Source organism: Podarcis pityusensis, assembly GCF_964106645.2.
Source record: "Podarcis pityusensis genome assembly, chromosome: 14".
Classification (NCBI taxonomy): domain Eukaryota; kingdom Metazoa; phylum Chordata; class Lepidosauria; order Squamata; family Lacertidae; genus Podarcis; species Podarcis pityusensis.
This window is the reverse complement of record NC_138039.1, coordinates 19725539-19749495: the sequence shown is the minus strand read 5'-3', so window position 1 is coordinate 19749495 and position 23957 is coordinate 19725539. Positions and strand designations below refer to the sequence as shown.

The following is a 23957-nucleotide window of genomic DNA, read 5'->3' as shown; positions in this document are numbered from 1 at the left end:
TTTTGCAAATGTGCTGGCAGTTTTTTTGTGCATCACCAGGAGGTATATTCGTGTTTCTCTTCTAGGAAATAAAGGGGCTGGTACTCATCATGAAGTTGTTACAGTAAGTGACACATTTTTAACCAGTGCTTTACTTCTAGAAAAAAAGATGTCAGTACTGTGTACCCTTGAATGCCCCCAGAAAAATGGACTGGGTATTTTAGAGGAAGACTAGAAAGTTACATAAACAAATCAACAGTCCCAAAGTTAATCAGTGCAGACCTTGCATTTTTGAACCCAAGGACTATCCCAAACAAGATATGGCATTATTACCTGTAATACAGTAATACAGTAACTCTCACTGTAAAGGTGTTTTACAGCTTACGGTTATCTTCATTCTGGCACCAAAATATAAATTCTGCATTAAATAAGTTGCTACTACCAGGACAGGAACCTGAACCCAGAAAAGACATATCCTTGTCTGTCAAAACAGAACTCACAGGTTTCCCTTTTCATTCCTTGGTGGGACCCAACAGACTAGTAATATCTTCTCGTTAAGGCCAGAGCCAAGAGTAGGTAGCATCTCCCCAGCACCATCACTTACCAGAGTCCATAGAACAGGGAACACTCTGGGTGCTCGCACAATCAGAAGCCTTCCCAAGGTCTCTGGGTAGTTTTCTTCAACCACTTCAATAATCCTAAGGAGCGCTTTTACTCCAGGGCGCCAGAGGTGGCGCATGTTCAGCCCTTCAAGGTCAACGAGACAGGTCCAAGATCTGAAAGAGGTGAAATCCACAAAGCTGTTTCTCAAGCTACACATTTGGCATTCAAAACCAGAAGCAACGAATACAATCTTCCTGTATGAGGCTTAACGGTGTTTTCACAAGTGCTGCACAGAACAGTGCATCTGTAAATGGCACTCCCACAAATTTGTAAAGTGTGAAAAAAGCTACCGTACATGGTAAAGGACCCCTGGACGGTTGAGCCAGTGTTTGTCCGGGTCATGTGGCCAGCAGGACTGAACCACTTCTAGCACAATGGTACACCGTGACGGAAGCCAGAGTGCACAGAAATGCCGTTTACCTTCCCGCTGCAGCAGTACCTATTTATCTACTTGCATTGGCATGCTTTTGAACTGCTAGGTTGGCAGGAGCTGGGGCAGAGCAACGGGAGCTCACCCCATTGCGGGGATTCGAACTGCCAACCTTCCGATTGGCAAGCCCAAGAGGCTCACAGTGGCTTAGACCACAGCACCATAGAAGTGACAGGTTCCAGATTAAAATGCATCCCTAGCACTAGCTGTGAAAAGAATTCTGCTCTGAGGACAAGGCATCAACATGCTTTTAAAAAATGTTCTCTTATTTACATGAAGCAAAAGAAGAAAGGGGTCATTGCATAACTGGGTGGATACTAACGTGATTGGGCGGCCAAATAGATTGGTGTTTTCCTCACACCTCCTTTGTCCTTCCTCGTTAATTGACAGTACCTGAAAGGAGAACAAAGGAATGACTTCAGTTACTAAGGAACATCCTCATACCTTCTCTAAATTTTAGGCTTTGCAAGTTATGACAAAATTTTACTTAGAACATAGCAAGACCAATTAAGACCCTGTTGTAATATTTCAGATTATAAATGATAAAATCTCCCCATTGTGTATTGTTGGCATCAGTCTGTCTTCAGAGACAATGGAGTGCCCCTGGGGGTGATGTCAAACCAAAGGGACCTTCCCAGGGCACAAGCCTGGGCACTTTGTATGAAAATCCTGGAGTGCCCAGACAACAAGGCATTCCGCTGATGTGGTCCAAAAGAAAACAGAGCAGGCTTTTCCTTCTCCAAACCTGGGCTACGTTCCCAGATTGATAAGCCCCATCTGCCCCTCACTTCCCTCTAAAGCACATGCAGAAACTGCCTTCTTGAGTACTGGACCTACTGAAACCTGAAGCTTTTCTAGAGAAACCATGCATAGATAATACAAAGGAAGCATCTCCTTACATGACGAAGGAGTGACTCCTCTCCCAGTGCTTTCACAAGACCTTTGGTGTCCATCTGACCAAGGCGAAGTATGTAAAGTGGCCTTCCATCTTTAAAGACAAAAAAATAAACAAAGCAGCTGAATGAATATGTTTTTGCACTGTTTGTGTCCTACTGTACTTAACTGGGAATATTAAAAAATTAAAGGCATGATTGCCTAAGTATGTTCCCATCCAATTTCTTTTTGGAACACAGAGGACATCTCAGGCTGCTTCGCTACATTTGCCAACTTGTGAAATGTGAAATTTATCAACTCTGAAAACGCATGCAGGGAAGTAAACATAGACCAGCAATAGGTAAGAAGTTTAGAGATGCAACACGGAAGAACAGGGAATGGATTCAACTAAACTTTACTGATTACATATGACCATTCCTGTGTTACAATAAGACTTCTTGGTTCTTGCTTGCACGCTTTCAGAAATTAAGCGCATAAGTACTCAGAGGTGTCCTTAGGTGACAGAGTGACATGTGGCCTCGGTCAACCCACATAACATAGTATGTCCCAGAGCACAGCACCCTGGCTTAAAGTGAGCTTCCCACCTTTGTCATGGTAATGCCAACCACCAGTATAGTATTCTTCCAGAAGAGAAGGTGGTCTCCATGTTTGCAGGATGTAGTCTACTTGGTACTGCTTGCGCCAGGTCAGTGACTGGCACAGCATCTCTCGAGCCTTGTCAATGTTGAAGTCACGAGCCCTCAAAAAACGGAGGATATGTTCATCTTTGGGTATCTGAGCAAAAAAAGAAGAAGGCAAGACTCATCCTATTGTCAAAGGCATGACCCTTTAAAGAATTCCTGCAGAATAAGAACAACTCATATGTCAAATTTTGAAAACACAAACAAACAAACTACTGTCCTCATTAACAATCTAGAATATAGGGGTACCTCCGTTTATGAACTTAATTCATTCCGGAGGTCCATTCTTAACCCGAAACCGCTTTCGCTAATGGGGCCTCCCGCTGCCGCCGCACCGCTGGTGTGCGACTTCCGCTCGCATCCCGGGGCAAAGTTTGCTACCCAGAACACCTACTTCTGGGTTAGCAGAGCTCATAACCCGAAGCGTTCATAAGGAGGACGGTATGTAACCCAAGGTTCCACTGTACAACTAAGTTTAGGCCCAAGTTATCTGCTTCTTCTGTTCTGTCTAGCGATTGCTGCATTTTAATCACCCAAATCAGTCAGCACCAACACAGGTTGACAACTTGCAAAAGACCTGCTGGAGGAGAGATATGCGGAGACCCTAGAAAGAACTGTGAGTAGAGGGCTTTTATATTTGCCACAATTTAGACCCCCTGGGAAACTCACCCAACCTAAGCTGCTGTAGCGGGGTGCTGGGTGTGTGGAGAGTAGCTGAATGAGACACAGCTGTGGGCAGCTTGATTGGGCTCCATCAACCTTGGTGTCTGCCCATAATGGTTTAATTGTGTGTTTCTGTAACATTTATCATTGTTTTCAGTGTTCACTGCTCAGAGATATTTATATATATTAAGTGATATAGAAATGGTCTAAACAAAAACCTTGAACAATTTCAGCAATGTGTAAAATAGAGGAAAGGCAGGGTCCCTTAAATATAAAAATATGCAGTAGGTACAAGGATACTAGTTCTATAATAAAGTAATTAAGACCACCTGATTGCTAAGTCGGCTTAATATTTACTTTCACCAAACAGACAGCTTACCTTGCCTTTGTGTGTTTCTTGCAACCACTGACGGAGTCTGATCAGGCAGCTTTCCTGCATGGGAGTCAATTGCCCTAGGTACCTTTCTATGTAATCAGCATCTAGTTTGTCAGCTGAGGAGCAGGAAGAAAACAGTCCCATAAGGAAGCAAGTCAATAAGACCAGTAACATATTTCTTCCAATTATTATTGCTTCCAACAGCAACACAGCAAAACAGCTTCTGTCTTATACAAAAAATGGTGGAATATAGTTGCAATAAAATAAAATTTTAAAGAAATCAAAATAACAATAAATGCAAAATACCTAGATGAACTGGAGTGGAATATCACTCCTTAGCATGTACCTTTATTACAAAGCAGCTATAGGCACTATTTTTACAAGGGGGGAAATGATATTCCATCAGTGCTCACAAAAGGGACTACAGCAGGACAAAACACAAACCCTTTGCTATGTGGGCACTCTCTGGATATAATAGTGCAAGGTACTGGAACAAGAGACAAGTAGAAACATTTGGAGTAGTAAGGCAGATATGCACCAACAGGCATGCACAGCCAACCACTAGCAAAGAGGACTCTGTAACAGGAGGAGAATATCCTGGGATTGCAGCTGTGATGGGAGCAAATGGGAACAAGAGGGAGTGAAGGAGGGAAAGGATTTTCTGGATTGGCTCCATATAATGTTTTTGTTCCTGAACTCAGTAGTCCAGAGTAGACCTGATGAAATGCCTTAGGATAAAAAGCTGCCAGACTGCAGGAATGCCATAGTCAAAATTAGGCTCTCCCAAATTATCCAGAACATAAAGATATCTAGTTACAGGTAGGTAGCCGTGTTGGTCTGCCGTAGTCAAAACAAAATTTAAAAAATCCTTCCCGTAGCACCTTAGAGACCAACTAAGTATGTTATTGGTGTGAGCTTTCGTGTGCATGCAAACTTCTTCAGGTATGCACACGAAAGCTCATACCAATAACAAACTTAGTTGGTCTCTAAGGTGCTACTGGAAGGAATTTTTTTAATTATAAAGATATCTAGAGACAGGATTGCAAACTATTGGTCAGGCATGAAAAAAGAAAGGAGGGTAAGCTGTGGCAGGTTTCAAGCTGAAAAATGCTGAAAGCATCCTAGTGAGATAGCAAGGAACTGCTGACTGGCTTACAAGCACATACCATCGGGCGTTGATGCCTCCACAGAGGAGCAGGTGCTGCCTCGCTGTTCTTTGTCACTTCCGTGTAGGGGTGCTGCTGCTGGTACAGTGCCACACTCACATCCTGATGAAGGCCTCTTAGCTGTTTTCCCTCTGACTGCTGGAGGAGTCCATCGGGGGATAAAAGTGATCCCCTGGGAAATCAGTTCCTTTAGATAATGCTCTATCACTTCTTTGCCCTGAAAATTAAATGATTTATTAGAGTTATATTCTCAGTCTATATGGCCTATATAGATTTGTCAATGAAGGATATTTACATGCAAAAGAAAATGTATGCAATGTTTGCCTAGTTAGTGGATGGAGTTCTAGGTGTGAATCTAGGTTCAAATCCAGTTTTATCTGTGAACTTTATCCCAGCCGTACCCTCTCAGGCCAACGCCAACACACCCACAACCCACACACTTGCAGTATTGCCTATATTCCCTTTAACAAAATTAATCTGGCAAGTCCAAGTGTTCTATCGTTTGGAGACATCTATACAGCAAACACACAAACACATTTGGATGTATAAACATTATCTCATATTCTCTATATTTAATATGTTACAATATGAGAAAGGATACCCTGGAATAAACAAAATAAACCAGGAATAGAAAGATGGTTAATTCTTTTAAAAATATTTGCATTCCCATTTAGGAGAACACAAAGAGCTAGTGTCTTAAACCTGATAAATCCATCCCAGAAAAGGCAGAGCCTAGGAAGGACGTAAGGTCTCATTTGGGCACCACAACTTATCAAAACACGTCGTGACCTTGGGGCTGTGCAAGGTCCAACTGCTTGAGTCCAATCCAATCTGCTCTCCTGACTTGTGGGCTGATTTAAACCTGCTTTCTTTTTGATGGCCCAGCCGACAACATTCTCTAGTTCTGCTGGCTTGCAGGCAGAGCAGGTCAAGACAATAAAGTGCTTGGAGTTATGCTTGGGCAGTATCTTACAGCAAGTTTTGTCTAAAGTAATTCATTTATTCTATTTATTCAACCAATCACAGCTCACCCGCTTGATGTTGGCTGTGTACTGTTTCATTGCAATTTTCTCCACTGTGTTTTCGAAGCCAAAGAATGACTTGATGTCAAGAGATGCAGATTGTTCAAAGCATGTCCAGTCTTCATTCTCAGGGTGAACCTAACCTCAGACACAGATATGTCACAGTTAGAATAAGTGCAGCATACTCTAGAAAGGCTGTTCATGATAAAGGCAGTGAAACCAGTTCTCAAATGTACTTCCTTTTTGTCTGTTCTCCTTCTAAGAAGACTGAACATTTCTTTTGGTGTAATTGTCAAAAAGGAATAAAGTGTGCAGTTGGCAGCTGAAATGATGACTCACCTTGAAAACTGGTTTATATGGACATCTATTGCCTAGTGTTCCTACCTATTGGAAACAGGGTTAGCGTGGCATTTGAACTGCTTTGCCTCAAGTCACAAAGTTTTCCTGACACTTGAGGGAGTTTGTAGTTTCTGTTCCAGTCACTGTAGCAGTAGATAGGCTATCCACCCAGTGAGAATGGATGGAAGATTCTCAGCAAAATAAATTGACTGAGGAAAATATAGAATTAAAGCCAAGCTGAGAATGAACTCATAAAGCTCAGGCTCTATAAAAGTATTCCTCTTTCCCTCTCCCACTCATCAGAAACAACAATTGGTATGCCAATTATAGTGATATTCCATGAAGTCACCCTCTTTCAGAACTCAAGTCAGATCAAGAACTAGATGTGATGGTGGGAAACCCATGTGCTGAACAGCTGTAAAGTAGGGGAGAGAACACAATCTCCAAGTAAAAAGCTGTGGGCAGGAGGGGTTGCTGAATCCTTCTGATGGTTCCCTCATACCATTTTTCTTCAAGCTTGAAGATCTGAAATATGCCAGCTAGTAGAAAAATAGTGTGGAGGGCGAAGCGACAGTTGGAAGGATTCAGCACCACACCACCCACCATTTTCCCACTTGAAATCACCTGTCTAGCTTTTCAGCATTTTGGTAGTGACCTATATTTGAAGACAAAGGTCTGCTTCCTTCATGTCTCATTCCATCCTCAGGCAGCACCTGAGATGAAGCCAAAGAGACAGCAGAATAGAAGTGCCACTGTATTTTTAAGCAGCTGCACACAACACATTTGTTCTTAGCTGTAGAGAAATAGACTGAAATTTAAGAGACCTGTAGGCTTTAGTCACAAAAGGTCACCCAAAGCAGCAGAAGTTCCAAGTCTCTCAGCTTTCAAGAAGCTGCTGTCTTGAATACATGCCAACAAAGCAGATAAGTAAGGTAACACAATCTGAGCTTTTGTTTATCAAACACAAAAGGGTATTTAATTGCTTTCAGAGATAGACTAAGCTCCTCTTAAATGTCACTGGTAGAACCAAGCCATAAACCTCTGCTGCACCAAATACAGGCTTACATGGCAGATGACACACCATTGTTATAACAGCTACCTGGCTACATAGTGATGGGGTTGCAGCAAATATCACTAACAAAAAAATAAGTGGGAGACATAAGGCAGAAAGAACATGAGGCAGGGAATCTAGGAACTACGTTCACTTAGGGTACAGTTGTTCCTTCTGGTTTCTGCTGCTCTAATTATGAGAGTTTTGAAGTGCACAGCTATATTAAGACAATCGATAGTATAGACCAGAACAGCCCTGTACCAAATTCAGCTCCTCCTACCTTACAATCCCTGGGACCAAGATAACAGCAGGCATTTTGCTAATCTAATGTTAGATATTGCAGCTTGGTAACATGTGTGTCAGGCTGGTCAGTTAAGCATTAGCAGAACACAAATGTATGTTCAACTCAAGTGAAAACCACAAACACAGACAGCCTTATAACTGTCCTAGTAGCCCTCTGCTTATCAACACAACACCGTATTTCATGCATACTGGTCACCACCGCATAATAGTTGCACCTCCCCTTTTCTGGACCCCCGAAATGGTCCCAGAGCATTCCCCACATAATAGTCGCAGGGTAACTTATGCGGCTCCACTAGGCTTCAGGCCCCTTCATTTCCTCCTCCAGCTGCTGCCACCCCTGCTCCCCTTGTACCTTGCCATCTCGGCCATGAGCTTCTAGTAGGAGCGGAGTGGGAGAGAATGTTTCTCCCCATCCCGCCTGCTGCTTTTTTATTGTTGTTTCAATGGGAACCAATGTAGGGGATGGCCAGGCCATGTGCACTGAGGGGAGACGTGGCGGGCGGTGGCAGGCCTGGCTGCCGGCACCACTCGTTTGCTGTTCCCACGGCATTCCTTACCAGAACTTTCTGTCCAAATTTGAATGGCTATTCCGCTCTTGCAATGCAAAATATAGAGCGGTTTCGTTCACCATAGAGATTTTGATAAATGAGCGACACCACTGCATATCAGTAGTCTGGACAAGAGAACATACGCACAAGGGAGCCTTCATTTTTACAGAAATGTACACTAGTGTCTTTCTGTTTTCTCTCCCCATAACAACAGTTACTTTGTCTCTGGTTCACGCTCACTCTCCCCGTGGCGCTGGCCCGACCCCTTGGATCCACCTGCTGTAGTCCCTACTTTTCTACTCTCACATAATGGTCGCACTTTCATATTTCCCTGCATAAAAGTCACCAACCCCTTTTAGGAAAGGAAAAATCGTCATCAAAAACGCAACCATTATATGGTGAAATACAGTAGCTCTGGAACTAGATGATTTTTCAACATCAGTACAGTACTGATATTTGGATCTTAGCTAAAGAGAACCAAGAAAAAAAGAAAAAATAACAACACAACCCCATCTGAAATGTATACCTCACCATTCAGCAGCCAACTACTATGCCCAGAGCACTTTCCCTTTTTTCAGTTTAGGACACCTCCAAAAGCAGCAAGCAGAGATAACTTATTTTCTTTGCCAGTATAAGTATAAGGGTTACAACCCTTCAAACAAACATAGAGAGATGCAAATCCAAACCAGTAAAATCTGCATTCAGTTACAGCCTGCTGTACAAGCCTGAGAATGTTATTCCTAGTAACAATAAGACAGAAAGCACTACTAGAGCCACCAAGATTCAAGCCCACCCAATGCACTTTGAAGAGAAGGGAAATCTGATAGACAGAATGCTTACTGAATAGTTACATGTCTCCAGGACAATGACACGGTTGGCAAAAGTCTCATTATGAGCTTCAATCACAAGAGTTCGCTCCTTCCAGTTGACTGTGTTTTTTTGTATGAAAAAGACATACTCTACTCCAGCAATCTGAAAAAGAGAAATAAGATTAGCATGTAAGGACTACAATGGAATATATTACGAGCACAGCCCAGGCAGCCTTAAGAGCACATGTCTATGAGGAATCTTAGCTCTCACCTTCTTCAGTAACCGAGGTGCATCTACATTCAATTTACAGCTGCGTTCAATTATGTGGATGGATCCATCATCACTCTTGGATTCACTAAGGATCTCACTGCCCAGGAAAACAGGGATCTCTGGGCAAGTGGGGAAGCGCTTTTCATAAGCCTGAAACACACACACACACACACACCGAGAGAGAGAGAGAGAGAGAGAGAGAGAATATGTTAATGCTGTAAAGACCATTCTTCTGTTCTTGGAATCTTCTTGTTCTTTATCACACAACTCTGCAGCACACATCACTGTAATGAATGAAAGTGGATGGTGTTTGAAAGTTCTTTTTTTTTTTAAAAGGTGGATGAATGCCTGTGACCCTGAACAGTAACACACACATGGAATCTGCTGTGCCTTTCCTCACTGAATGCCTGTGCAGCTGTGTGTGATTATTAAATATTAAAATAATATTGAATAAAATGATTATGATGTGATTTGGGCTGAGGTGAAACCATGGTAGAGGTCAGTGGAAGTGTTATACTCAGACTTCAGAGTGGTGTAACAGAGTGTTGGACTAGGACCTGGGACACTAGGGTTCAGCATGCCCAGTGGTCAGGGGTGATAGAAACTGGAGTCCAACAATATCTTAATGGACACAGGTACCACATTCTTCATCTACTTTGACTGGCAGCAGCTCTCCAGGGCGGCAGACAGAGGAAGTTTCCCACTTCTTGCTACATGACCCTTCTTTCTTTTCCTGGTGGTACCAAAGATTGAAGCCAAGACCCTCTGCATGCAAAGGATGTGACCTACCATTGAGCTGTACCCCCTGCCCAAACACAACATGAAAAGTCAGGACAGAAAAACCCTGGATAGCTATTAAAAATAGTAATAAGATAAAAGAATGTTACATGCCATGCCCAATCTCTGCTGAGTAGTAGTTAAGATTTCAGGGGGTTCCAGGCACTCACCCAGGGTTGTGTTTCCATTGGAAAATCAAGGCACAGAGGAGTCTGTAGTGTCTTAGAAATATGGTTTATTCATACATATCTACACCTGAAGCCTTCAATGGAGAGAGAGTGCAAAACATTACACCCCAAGAGTGTCCTTTGTTGTTCCATTCATAGCTTCTGCAAGCTTGGGTCCAAAGCAGCAGCCAGTCATGGCCCCTGGTTTCTCAGTGCAGCCTCTCCTAGCCAGTGCGCATGGAGTTCTCCCTAATTTCCAGAACACCTTGCCAAAAACCTCTGTGTAAGAGGACAACTTGTTTTCCTGTAACATCACACCCATGCTGCCCTGGCAACCTCCCATAAGGTCTTTTGTCTTGTGGATGGCTTTTGCAAACCACAGAGCCTAGGGCTTGCCAATCAGAAGGTCGGCAGTTAGAATCCCCGAAACGGGGTGAGCTCCCATTGCTCAGCCCCTGCTGCTGCCAAGCTAGCAGTTCGAAAGAACATCAATGTGCAAGTATATAAATAGGTACCGCTCCAGCAGGAAGGTAAACGGCTTTTCCATGCGCTGCTCTGGTTTGCCAGAAGCGGCTTAGTCATGACCTGGAAGCTGTCTGCGGACAAACGCCGGCTCCCTCAGCCAGTAAAGCAAGATGAGCGCCGCAATCCCAGAGTCGTCTGCGACTGGGCTTAATGGTCAGGGGTCCCTTTACCTTTTAAATGGCAGGGCCATTATCTCCATCTGCCCCTCTATCTGGCAGAAAAACAAGCTCAGCCTGTCAGCTCACCTTTATTATCAAGACTCTGATTAAACCCTAACACCCAATAATTTAGAGGGGGAAACCTGGGAGATCCCTGTTCCCCCACTAACTCATAACAAGAACTTTTGAAGACTGTTTAATTACTTTTTATTTGTATAAAGGATATTTTTAGTTTTAAAAATAATGCATTTCTTTCCTCCTCATTTTTTAGATCAACTTTTAGTTTCAAGTAGCAAGGGATTATTCCCCATTGTTTGACTCCCCTGTTGCCCCCAAGTTCCTATCCCATCCTTTGGGGGGTATTGTTTTGTTCTTATTATTGTTTATTGTGTATTTTGTATTTTTATGCTGTGTGCTTCCCTGAGATCTATGAATGAAGGTTGGTATACAAATTTAATAAATCATCACCGTCATTTTCTAGCTGAAACACAAAGTCCTTGTGTTATGTAAGATGCCCTGTCCCCAACTGGCTCTTGGAAATCAATACAGACTATGGGAAACACACAACTACTGTTATTGTTTTTTGAGCAGTTGTTGTTAGACTGGCTCATACGAAAATCAGTTGCTATGTGGCAGAAGTTGACCAATAGATATGTCACAGTAGTAAAGGATCTACAGTGAAGGTCTCCAGAGACAATGCTATGCAGGGCTACTATTTTGGGCAGAATCCCAAAAACACAGAACAATGGAGCATTTTAAGAAATACACAATAGTCTGTTTCAGGCCAATCGGGGGCTCTGGCAAGTGTTGAATGGCTTATACTGAAAAACTCAATTATGCTAGACTTTAGAACACGCCTTTGGACTTCTATATCCAAGACATTTAACAATCAAGATATTTTGCAGCACAGTCGCTGATCACAACTCAGGCAAGCAGTGAACAGCTGATGTTATATTTAACATGGTTCACCTTTAACATGACAACTTTGCTAAAGATTAAATTACATTTGATGATGCACAAGTCACCATGACCTCTCAACTTTGTGTGGTGCAAAATTCCTGTATGGATCAAATAAGGGGAGAATACTGTAGGTAAGGTCTATATAGGTTTATTACTCAGGATTTGCTAGGGGAAATGATGATAATAATAATACATTTAGGGATGAAAATCTTCAAAAGATAGATGAAAGTTGTTTCAGCTGGAACTTGAGAAGGAAATGGCATTATGAATAGATGCAAACCCTTTCTATAAAATAAGATGTATTCCTAGAAAAGATTCTAAAAAGATATACATTAACCCAGCAATTCTCTCAATATATGTGATTTTAAAACAAGATTTGGAGTCCTGCTGAAATTGTGGAGCGGAGCAAAGAGAACCAACTGTATTCTGGCTGATTTTAGATGTCAAACATATCACATGGCAGAGCAAACTCAGTAAAGGCTAACAGAGCCAATGTGCATCTGCATAATTTTCACAAAGTAACAAGCCCTACATGTGAGACTTCTATGGATCCTAACAAAAATTCAGAAGTGTATTTTTTGATCAGAAAAATGACTGCAATGACAAAAAAGCAATTTTTTTTTTGGTAAAGACTGAAACACAAATGAACAAAGGAGGACATTAGCTTCTTATTAGCTCTTACATCCTGCCACTATGTCAAGGAGCTTAAGAGTGGCAGTTAAGCCTTACAGCCATCCTGTGAAAGGTGGCCATTTGCCCAAAGTCATCTAATGAAATTTGCAGCCAAGCAGGGATTTGAACCTGAGTATTCCAAACCTGCAGCCAATACCACACTAGCTTTCTTTTAGCCAGCATTTAAGTGTCTAGGCCAGTCTTCCCCAACCTGGTGCCCTCCAGATGCTTTGGACTTCAAGTTCCATCTTCCCTGACCTTTTGACCATGCTAACTGGGGCCAACAGGAATTGCAATCCTAAACATCTAGAAGGCAGCAGGTGGAGGGATATAAGCACCAATTCTACCTTCAGAGGACTACCACACAAGCTATTATTTCATCTTATCATGATCTATTTTTGCATGCCAGGTAGGACAAGGAGGGAACAAAGCACAGAGGCAGTATCAAGGGCAGCGAACTAGGCAAAGCTTGTTCGCAAGCCAAGGAAAAGAACTAGTTCAGCCAATGAGGACAGCTGGCTGAGAACAGCAATGTATGTGTCACTCTGTGATTGACAAGACAGTTTCCACTTGCCAGGGACTGCAGTGAAATTTCATTAACTGGAATATGTAATCAAAACCAAGTCCTCGGTCAGAGTTTTATAGTTACCTGATTTGCATCTATTCAAAAGGCCATGGCTAGGTTATTTAATCACATGGGGTCCAAGGACTGAGTTTTGTATGTCTGAAATAGGACACTACTTCAAAGATTCTGTGTTCTACATTGTTGTTGTTGTACTTGTTGCTGTTGTTGATAAAGTCACTTTCTTCAAAAATGTGATCCAAACCAACTTACAAAAATAGTGTAAATAAAGAACTGTTAAAGTGAAGGCATTCAAGCCTTAGTTGGCTAGGTCATATCACGGCTATATAAATACCAATTCTATGAAAATTCTCTTTCCTATTTCAGGTTTTTCCAATATACATTTCTCCTGTTATGCTTAAAAATGGCAAATTAAATTAATTTGTTTTATTTATTTTATTTTATTCATTTTTAGGAAAAAGAACCAGACTCAGTCAATAAATATTTTTTTAGGCACAGGAACAAAGGAGGGCTAGGAATACCCAATCTCGAACAATACTATGCAGCTTTCTAAATTAAATCATTGACACCCTCATTAAAGGCAAAGTGGATATTTCATGGGTACAAACAGAAAGCACCCACACAAGACTATTGGTACATGCTCTGCCCTTCCTGTGGTTGTCTCACAGAACAAGAAAAGGTGGGCAATCCATTCTTAAAAGTAACATTGATGGTGTGGTGGAATTGGAACTCAGTTTTGGCTCCTAGGCTTTCACTGTGGATGCCTCTGTTAGATCACTCCTCATTAAAACATGCAGATAAATATAAGCAACTCCTAGATTTTGAAACAAATGGTTCCTATAGAATTAGAAGTAAGTTTGTAAGAGCTAAAGCAATCGCATAATAGGAGCTGGTGGCAAAGACAAAAGGCATAAGATTGTCATGGCTGCAACTGTATCAACGGTGCACTTTTGTAAAGTATCTGGAGGGCTTCGGACCCTTGACACTTTTTGATTCGCTATGTAGCAGACCTAGCCATGACACAAAACATCTTCCTCCCAGAATCTCAGCACTATAAAACACCTGGCTGCAAATGTTTAACTAGGCAACACTGTTAGTACACAAATTCAACATAGACACAAGTGTGCATGTATAGCCGCTATCAGGTTCCTTATAGCTGCCTTGTTGAAGCTGTGACCTAGCCTGAACCTGCTTTGTGAAATACCATATTATCACAACACATGGAGATTTAGCTGTAGGCCTAACAAGGAGGAAAAAGTTGTGACTAAATGCATATTTCAGGATGAAGCACAATGCTCAAATGAATACTGTACAACGGAAGAGCTACACAATAGGAATGCTGCTATGGGGACTGTTCCTTCAAGTTATTCAGGGAAAAGTTTCTAAGCAAACAGACCTCAGCTATAGCCGTAAGTCAGTACAAAACGCTTGGTTTTAATTTTAGCAGATGGTAGAAAAGAATTGTGTGTTCTGCAAGTTATGCCAGCTAGGGCATGCAGATGGAATGGGCATGTGCCTATCCAGAGTCCTATATATCAGCATTTTGCTCTCAACATAAATAGGAACTTCCCATATCTGTATATGAGGACTATAAATGAAGCTGTCTGATCAACAGTCCTGATACCAATCACAAATGTGAAGTGCCCCCCCCCCGACTGCAGGATAATGAGAGGAGCAGCAAAGAAACTGGACAGAGCCTGGCACCTGTTCCACAATACCCACAGTGACAGAGTGCACTGTCACAACATCTCTATCTTATGGGCAGGATGAAGTTGTTTCCTATGCATTCTACTTGTGGAAAAGTTATCGCCAAGTCTATTTACTCATTTCAACTATATAGCAAATAGTAATGATTAACAGCCCAGATTAAAGTAAAGATAGGATCAGAGTGGCTGCTGGTTTTCCTTACTATTCTATGAAGAAGAAGAAACGTGGGCATTAGAAGTAAAAATTCAAACATATGTTTTCGTGCACAGAGTAGCAAAGAGAAATTGCAAACGTTCAATGCAAAAAAGAGTAGTTAATAATAATAATAATAATAATAATAAATTTATACCCTGCCCATCTGGCTGTGTTTCTTCCCCAGCCACTCTGGGCAGCTTTCAGCAAAATATTAAAATACAATAATTCATCAAATATTAAAAGCTTCCCTAAACAGGGCTGCCTTCAGATATCTTCTAAAGTCAGATAGTTGTTTATTTCTTTGACATCTGGTGGGAGGGCATTCCACAGGGTGGGCGCCACTACAGAGAAGGCCCTCTGCCTGGTTCCCTGTAACTTCGCTTCTCGCAGTGAGGGAACTGCCAGAAGGCCCTTGGCGCTGGACTTCAGTGCTTGCTCAGAAACCCTTTTCCTAGTCTTCTTTTTGGTCAGTCTTATGGCTACTTCCTAGTTTTTTTTTCTTCAGGGAAATGCATTTGAAAGTTAGTCCTGTAAGAAAAATCATAAACTGGCAAGCAATTACAAACCAATGATGAATCAGACACAATGTATGAGAGTCTGGAAATGGATTAGCCTATCTATGTATCTGCCATAACTCCCCTCAACACCACCACACACATTCCATGACAGTACAGCTGCCAGGCCACATACGAAGGGGTCAATGAATACTGTAAGCTAGCCCCATATTGTGTCTGAATCTACAATTACAAAATACATCCCTAAGCAACAGTACATTCACAAACCACACAAAGTCATGTTCCATTGCAGATGTATTTCCTATGTGGCTGGAGGGCCTACGGTGCATCTCATGTGCAGAGCCATCCAAGGATACAGTAGGCCACTGGGGACAAGTCTGCCATTTTGACATTCGGGTAGGGACAGAGCTCTGTCAAACCACTTTAGCTGCTCTCCACAAACCTCTGAAATCATCAGCTCAAGTCTCCTAACTGATTCAAAGGAAATTCAGTCACTAAGGAACTGCTCTTTGCTGCAGGGAGAATCCTCTAACGAATGCAAAGCTTGAGGGAGTAAAAGTCTGTCACATTATGCATATCCGAGTTAAGATTCTGATTTGAGAAACTTTAAATAAAAATTAAAATATTAGGGCCTCCGGGGTCTATATATTAGGAAGTGGCTGTTTCAAGGAACTAGATTATGTTTGACCTAGATACGGTGACAACTTCTCATAGGATGGATCAGTACCTGATGTTGAGATAAGTATGGGGAAACTAATCCAGTAAATTCATTAAACTCAACCCCATGGAAAGCACAAAGTATTTGCAAACAATCACAGTGGGTCTGCATACCACCCCTTTAAGCACAGTGTCTTCAGAAAGACTATCAAACCACATGTAGTGCAGCAGAGACTACAGCATCTCTGTTACCTATGGAGTGTGTACTGTTGAAAAACATGATATTGTTTTGTTTTTTATATGATTTATTATGCTTACGCACCAACAACATACATAAAAAGAAAATATTTATGTCATTTGTTACAAATTACACCGTTAACCAAAAAGAATAAATTTGTATAATTGCCAATAAATCTTCTTGAAATACACTGACTTCCCGTCTTCTCCATACTTCATTTCTAGTTTACAAACTTTTTGCATAAATCTATCTATTCATTTTACAATAAAACATTATTTATGCTGTATCCTTATTTCTTACTTAGTACAACTACAGGGGTTATTCAAATGCAGCAACGGAATTCAGACTTCCAGTTGTTCTTAAGATATGTTTTAAGAGGTTCTCATTTTACAATAAATACTTGTTTTGACTTATCCTTCATTCTTCCAAATAATTTGGCTAACTGCATATTCAAATAGTTTCTGTAATCATTCTGACCTCGAAGGGGCTTTGTCACTTTTCCAATTCCTCGCAGTTAAAATTCTCAGCTTAATTTTTTTACATAGCCACCACATATGGAACATTGTACCAGTACAACGAAAAACATGATATTGTTGCTTGATTTTGGAGTTGTATAATTTAATTATAAAGTAGTGCTACTTTAATTTAATTACATTCATTTAACATGTGTAAGTTACGTTTGAGTTCATTTTTACAATGAAAGACAACTAAACTAAATAATGAACCCAATTAAGTACAGTACTATCCTGAATGCCCTATTCCAGTCCTCTGGAGGAAAATATTCATTAAAAGAAACACGCTTCCTATAAATCAAAGCCTCATCTCCTCTGAGCAAAAGCATCTATACAATGCCCACAAGATTATCATACTGTTCCTTCAAATCTTTCTCCAAGAGATGCATTTCACACATTAGCAGATTTTGAATCAACAGACTGAGAAGTTGCAACACTTGGCACACAGATGGTGAAAACTGCGGTGAAGACTGTTAATACTAACAGAAACACTAAGGTGAACCTCAGAACAGCAATCTACAAGAGTGTGTTGACTGAACCCAGAGGTCCAGCACTCAAAGAGTTCATTCTTTATAAGGATCTTTTTTATTTATTTAACGAGGAATACCTCATTAAAATTGTTTAAAGTAAAAGCTTCCAGAAGGTAGAGATAATATGATCAACCAACACTTTGGCAAAATATTCCCAAAGATACAAAAGATGATCCTGCTCTTCGGCAGCACCCCAACTTTTTTGTAGTCGTCCTCACAAGTTAACATTTTCTACAGTCACTTCCTAAAGCAAAATCTCCACTCAAAGTTTCTGTCTACCCGTCTGCACATTCCTCAAGTGCATTTATTGTATTCTTCATAAGAACAGGCTTTAACGATCCATCTGTTTATGCTGGCGAGGAATTGGTGAATTCCAAACCAAAACAACATAGAGATCCAGGGCTCCACTTGCCTAGAAGCCAAGCCCTTTGATATTGTTCCTTTGATATTCTTATGCTCTTTGATATTGGCCCTTTGATATTGTTATGCTCAGAATCACATTATTGCTATTACAAAAATGTTCTCGGGCTAAATCCTAGCACTAAAAACAAAAGCTAGTGCTAGGTGTTGCCTTAAGTTAAATCATTTAAGCAACATATTTATGCTTAACTGTATAATGTAATCAAATTTCATTTTGGCAGTTACACTTTCTTGTAAGTAGCAATCTTTTTGCAACCTAGGCATCGTGGACAGACTGCACCATGTTTTTCTAGAAGCTCTTGAGTTCACTCATGTGATTTAAGATATAGCTGAGGATTCAAAACATTCAGGATTCAGTTTTGTTTTTACCAGAGCATAATTCATTTAGCGTGTTAGTTTCACTTTCTATAAAGCCAAGGGGTTACAACAGTACATAAGACTGCCTAAGACATTTTGTCAAGTAGAGAAAAATTCTTAAATAAAAAATGCAACAAAAAGAAATGCATCAATATTTGGTCTTTAGAAGATATATGCTACCAAACTTACAACAGATTTGTCTAGCTGCAACCCTCCTGTATTAACAGCCAATTTACTGACAACCACCTGACATCAACCATCTGTGTCTAATGGAGCTGAAGTGCACATAGGTGCTTGTTCTGTTTACCAGTGCCTTTGTGTTGAATACTGCAAAACACTCTACAGAAGGAAGTCAGGGAACTGTCACTTGAGATACCAAATGTACTTGGAAACTTTCAGTGCAATGACAACTGCTTTTGTCATCCACAACTCCACATGTTAATAGAAAATAGTTCATATGCTTGCCTGCCTCTCTCTCTGAACTGAAGCTTGCAGAGAACTTTAAATGGACTAATTATGCAGACAAAAGTACTAAATGCCCAAAGGCATTAGCCATAACTCACAAGGGATACAGGAACATATGTCTCTTCCCCCTGGTGCGAGTCAGATAGATCTGGTAAAGATAGATGACGTTAGCAGAATAGACTTAGCCACAGTTTTTAAGACTCTCCTTCCAACTTTGTTTTTCAACAAGATCTGAAGCAAGATGCACAATAGACTGGGATTTTCAAAAAGCAAATATTTAGAGAGGCCAGGGATGCCAGACCTGAGTGCAAATGAAGTGGGGAGAGGAACTGCTAAGTTTCCTGAAGTCACTTGGTTATTTTAATTAAAAAATGAGAGCTGCTCTCAGAGGCATTCAAAATCGCCACCAACATTGGCACAGTGTATTTCTACACCAGGTACGGAGGTGGCAGCAAGATCTCAAAGGTCACAGTTTTCAAAGGACCCCTAAATAAGGCAAAAGGTGGAAGCCAATTTGTACCATAAGGACATAAGAAGTGTCCTGTTGAATCAGACAAACATCCTTCTAGTCCAGCATTCTGTTCTCACAGTAGCCAAGAAGATGGCTATAGGCAGCTCACAAGAAGGATATGACAGCAATAGCACTTTCCTACTTGCAATCTCCTGCAACTGGTATCCAGAGATGTATTGTCTCTAACAGGGGAGGTAAAATACAGCCCTCATGATTGATAGTGACATGAATCTGTCTAATCCCCTTTTAAATCTGTTAGTTGGGGGCCTCACTACATCGTGTCAGATTAAATTTCATTGTTTAACAAGGCACTGTATGGAGAAGTACTTTATTTTATAGTTATTGTAAATTCCAAAATTCAGTTTCATTGACTAACCCCAGGTTCTAGTATTATGAAGAAAAAACTTACCTCTATCCATATTCTCCATATCATATATAATGTTATACACTTATGTTCCTTCCCAGCCCTTATTCACATTTTTTTAAAAATCTAAGACTTGTAACCTGTAAATATTGCTCATTTGGGAGTTGCTCCAGCCTCTTCATCATTTTGGTTGCTCTATTTACACTTTTACCAGCTCTACAATATCTTTTGAGGGGCAGCAACCAGAACTGTGAACTGTATTCCAAGGGCAGTTGCACCATAAATAATAAATTATTTCCAGCCCCTTTCCTAATGGCCCCTAAAATGTTATGTGCCTTTTTCACGGCTACCACACACTGGATTAACATTTTCTTCAAACTATTCACCATTATCCAATAATTATTTCCTGCTCAGTCATCAGTTCACACCCCATTTCATGTAAATGTGAAGTTACGATTTTTGCCCCAATATACATCATTTTACACCTTGCACTGAACCACATTTGCCATTTTACTACCCATTCACCCAGTTTGGAGAGATTATTTTGGATCTCCTAGCAGTCCCTTTTTTGTTTTTACCACTGTAACTTTTACCACAAGTTTACATCATTAGTAAACTTGACTACCTCACTGCTCACTCCTAACTCCAAATTATTAATGAAAATGTTAAAAAGAAGTGGTCCCAATACAAATCCTTGAGAGAACCACTTCTTACCTATATTCATGGTGAAAACATTCCATTTATTCCTACTCTCAGCTTCCTGTTCTCTAACCAGTTATTAATCCATAACAGTACCTGCCTTTTAATCTTATGACTGCTAAACTTTCCAAATCTAATTTTTTACATTCCTTTCTGATAATTACTACAAATAAATTCAGCACTGGATGACAAAGAAGTTAGAAATATTTTTTTGTGAAGTTGTGAAATTATGGTACCTCATGACAAGAAACCCAATTACAGGTTGATCCTACAGAAAGTTTAACCAAAAGAACAGATATAAACCTTTCATATACTGCAAATCAACACATCATAACTCTGAATACCACACAAATCAGAGGCTTCTGAATATTTTTTTGAGCCTCTAAAGCTATGAAAGACACCAGAGAAGTAATAAGAAATACCACTTACCGCCATGACCAGCTCAAATGGGTATTTGTAGACCCTAACAGGAGACTGATATTTTTGCACCATTTTTACTTCACACCTGTAATGAAAGATAACAGAAACCTGTTTTAAAAAAGAAATCTACTCTGAACATCACACAGCAAACCTAAACATACACACTTTAGACTCTGAGGTAGAACTGCTATTTGTCCCTTGGTGATCAAAGCCAGGAGACAGAACAGAAGCAGAGGTTCAACTAAGATGGGCCAGATTTCTAATATGGGTACCCAAGAAAAAGAAGCCGTTTGTATGTGAGTCCCCAAATATTATAACCCTTTCCTTTTATCTTATGTTTGATGTCATCATATCACCACCCTGAGACTAATGCTTTTGATTTTAAAGGCTGTTTAAACCAACCACATTCAATTTTGTGCCCAGCTGTGCTAAAGTCATTTGATTTTTAATAGAAAGGGGGGGGGGGAGAAAATCCAGATGCAAGCTAGCATACTTTTACAAAATGTTCCATACACAGTTGGGGAAATTACACCATTCTGACAAGTGACTCAAAACCAGCTGGTTACCTTGAAATGAACAAAAAAGCCCTGTGGGATTGACAATACCCATCTCTGCAGTTCAGTTACCCAAACCACTGGAATTCCTCCATCTGCCCCCATCAACAGCTTTTAGCCCGCACACGCATGCCAGTTACAAGAACCCTGAGAAATAATGAATGCACTCTAACAAAAAGCACATTGAGTTCCATTCTGCAAACACTGTAGGATATGCTGCCTCCATTATTAATACTAAATGCCCAGGAATGCTAGAAGTCCAGAAGGCCTCTAGGTTTAACTTTTCTCACAAATATTCTAGGACTGAAAAGGCAAGCCACCATACAAGCAGTGAAATCAACATTGGGAACAAAGAGCTAATCAAAAACAGCTTGAGTCAACTGTGGGAAATGAAAGAGTTAAAAACACATAGGTTCTCTACACCCACCTTCAGGAAGCTCTCCACCTAAAAGCCATTTAATGTTCTTAAGAACTACTTGTACAATTAAGTTCTCTGATAAAAGAGAGGAAAAGAGAACATGGCCATTCATGGCCTTAACGATACCTGGAGTTTGAAAATGGCTTTAATCAGTCCATTAATTTTCAGAACGTCTCAACACTTCAAGTCCACTAAGCAACCATCTGCGAATTGTGAAGTCCTGGATAAGAGTTATCACTGGTACTACACCGATAGGAATATCTAAAAGACAGAGCACACAAAGCCAGTGTTGGTGAGCGCTAACAGGACAGTCAAGCTGCAGAAAGCTTTGCTGATATCATATAACAGACACCCAAGCTACAAAAAGTGCAGGGTACCTTACAACGTAAGGATGTAAGTCCAGTACTTGGAGTGTACAGGGGACATATGAGTAGGTGCTAACAAAGTGAAGGAATATTATCTGCAAAATAAATTTAACTGTAGTCTGCCTTGCACTTGCTGACCTACCATCTAAGAAATTCATGTTACATTCTGCAGGAGGTTCAGCATTTTAAGGAAGCCTTGACCTGCCCTGGGCTATTATGCAGCTACCAGTAGCTGCTAAAATGATGGGAAAGTATAGGCATAAGCCAGCATTTGCACTTTGGGATAATGCAACAAGTAAATTCATACAAGTGTATTTCATAAGATAACTACTCTAATCTTTTCATATTTTGCTTGCATTGTACCAAGCAGATTATCACAGATTCCTTGCTTGCTTGCTTGCTTGCTCCCCCCCCCCTCTCTCTCTCATACACACATACAGTACCTACCAATGGAGGCAAGTTTGCTGAGTAAATTATCCCCTTGTTTTTGTTCACAACAGCATGATCACATTTCCCTTCAGCTTTCTAGGGACAAAACCCCCAATTTACCATCTGCCCAGGTAAGAAGAGGCTCCTGCCTTCATTGGATAAGAATGAAATGTATTACTCAGGCCTTGTGCTTGGTAACACTGTTCTAGGGAAGGGGATCCTATTTCCCTGTGGCAACTGCAGACCTGGTCAGGCAACAAGAACAAAAGAGATGACTTTTTATGTTATTGTTCCCCCAGCACCCCTAACTACCTCTGTAACAAAGAGCTTCAAAAGCCAGGAACTACTGATGCCATCTGCTAATGAGGACTACAAGATTCAAGGCACATGAATTTTTTTAGAATTAACATCTGCTATATATTTTGGAACATGATTTGGCTGTTTGCATGTCCATTTGTTTGCTCTCTATACATCTGGACGCTTCTTGAGATACTATTCCCAAACTCAGCCTAAGAATTTCCAAAGGGGGGTAGGTGTTCATCACTGTCTTGATGACTGTCACCATTTTAAATCAATATAGTGAACTGAAGCATGACTTTGGCATGACCTATTTTTTGGCATATGTTTGGCCACCTCTCGAGATACCATTACCAAACTCAGCATGAGAGGTTCCGAAGAGGGGCAGAAAATATCATTGCTGTTTGGACACTGGGCACCAAACATCAGTTTGACAGTACATTGCCTGTTTTTTGACGTAGGCCCAGTCACACCTTGAGATATCATTGCCAAACCTGGCATGAAGGATCCTCAGGTGGGGGTCTATGTTGATGTTTGGATGTCATTTTCAATCAAGCTGGTGGACCAAAAGGTGACTTTGGCATGGCTTTGCCCATGGTTTGAAAAAAAATTGGCCACCTCATGAAATATTGTTGCCCAACTTAGTACAAGGGTTCACAAGCTGGGGGCAGCAGTCTTCAACAAGGTTTGGATGCTGGGCATCATTTTGGGCATCAATATGGTAGACTGAAACATGACTGAAATTACTTTGCCCATTTTTTTGGCTCAGGTTCAACTGTAGCTCAAGATATTGTTGCCAAATGCAGCATGAGGGCTCCAGAGCTGATGGTGGAACTCTTCATGGTGGTTTGAATGCATGGTGCCATTTTGAATCAAGATGCCATTTTGAATCACCTGATTTTTGGTGTTAGTGGTTCAAAGTCACAAACTACACTATCCATTTAAATAAATATCACATTTTTTCTGGTTTCTACAAAATCTTGGCAGCAACAGGCACTCACTTACAACCCCTGCAATGCAAAAATTGCTACTAAATAATCTGTAAAATGGCCATCCAACCTCTGTTTTCCAATGACATTATCTGCACAGCCAGTTGTTTACTTCTAGTATCTTCTTCTTTTCCTGGGCCATGACCTTCAATAGGAAGGAGTGATAAAATGACCACCTGTGCTCCAAGTTCCTTCAGCTTCCTACCCAGAATTTCACAGTCCCTTGCAACATGTTGCAAGAAGTTTTACAATGGTTTGGTTCAAATCACAACAGAAGAA

The 23957-nt window shown here is 40.8% G+C and overlaps 1 protein-coding gene across 2 annotated transcripts in view; it reads right to left on the bottom strand.

Annotated features, from left to right (window-relative positions):
- The window catches only part of SEC14L5 (SEC14 like lipid binding 5), a 38550-nt gene that overhangs the window by 6659 nt on the left and 7934 nt on the right, over positions 1–23957 (bottom strand). The window contains exons 2-12 of one of the 2 annotated variants that reach the window (XM_080981586.1): positions 21725–21859; positions 20636–20711; positions 9195–9344; positions 8955–9086; positions 5883–6011; positions 4852–5068; positions 3689–3801; positions 2551–2740; positions 1972–2060; positions 1395–1465; positions 584–755 (exon numbers count right to left, since the gene is read on the bottom strand). In XM_080981586.1, the coding sequence (XP_080837712.1) occupies positions 584–755; positions 1395–1465; positions 1972–2060; positions 2551–2740; positions 3689–3801; positions 4852–5068; positions 5883–6011; positions 8955–9086; positions 9195–9344; positions 20636–20698 (1326 nt within the window). In that variant the 5' untranslated portion in view covers positions 20699–20711; positions 21725–21859. The remainder of the gene's footprint in view (positions 1–583; positions 756–1394; positions 1466–1971; positions 2061–2550; positions 2741–3688; positions 3802–4851; positions 5069–5882; positions 6012–8954; positions 9087–9194; positions 9345–20635; positions 20712–21724; positions 21860–23957) is intronic. The other variant, XM_080981587.1, reaches the window with a different exon arrangement.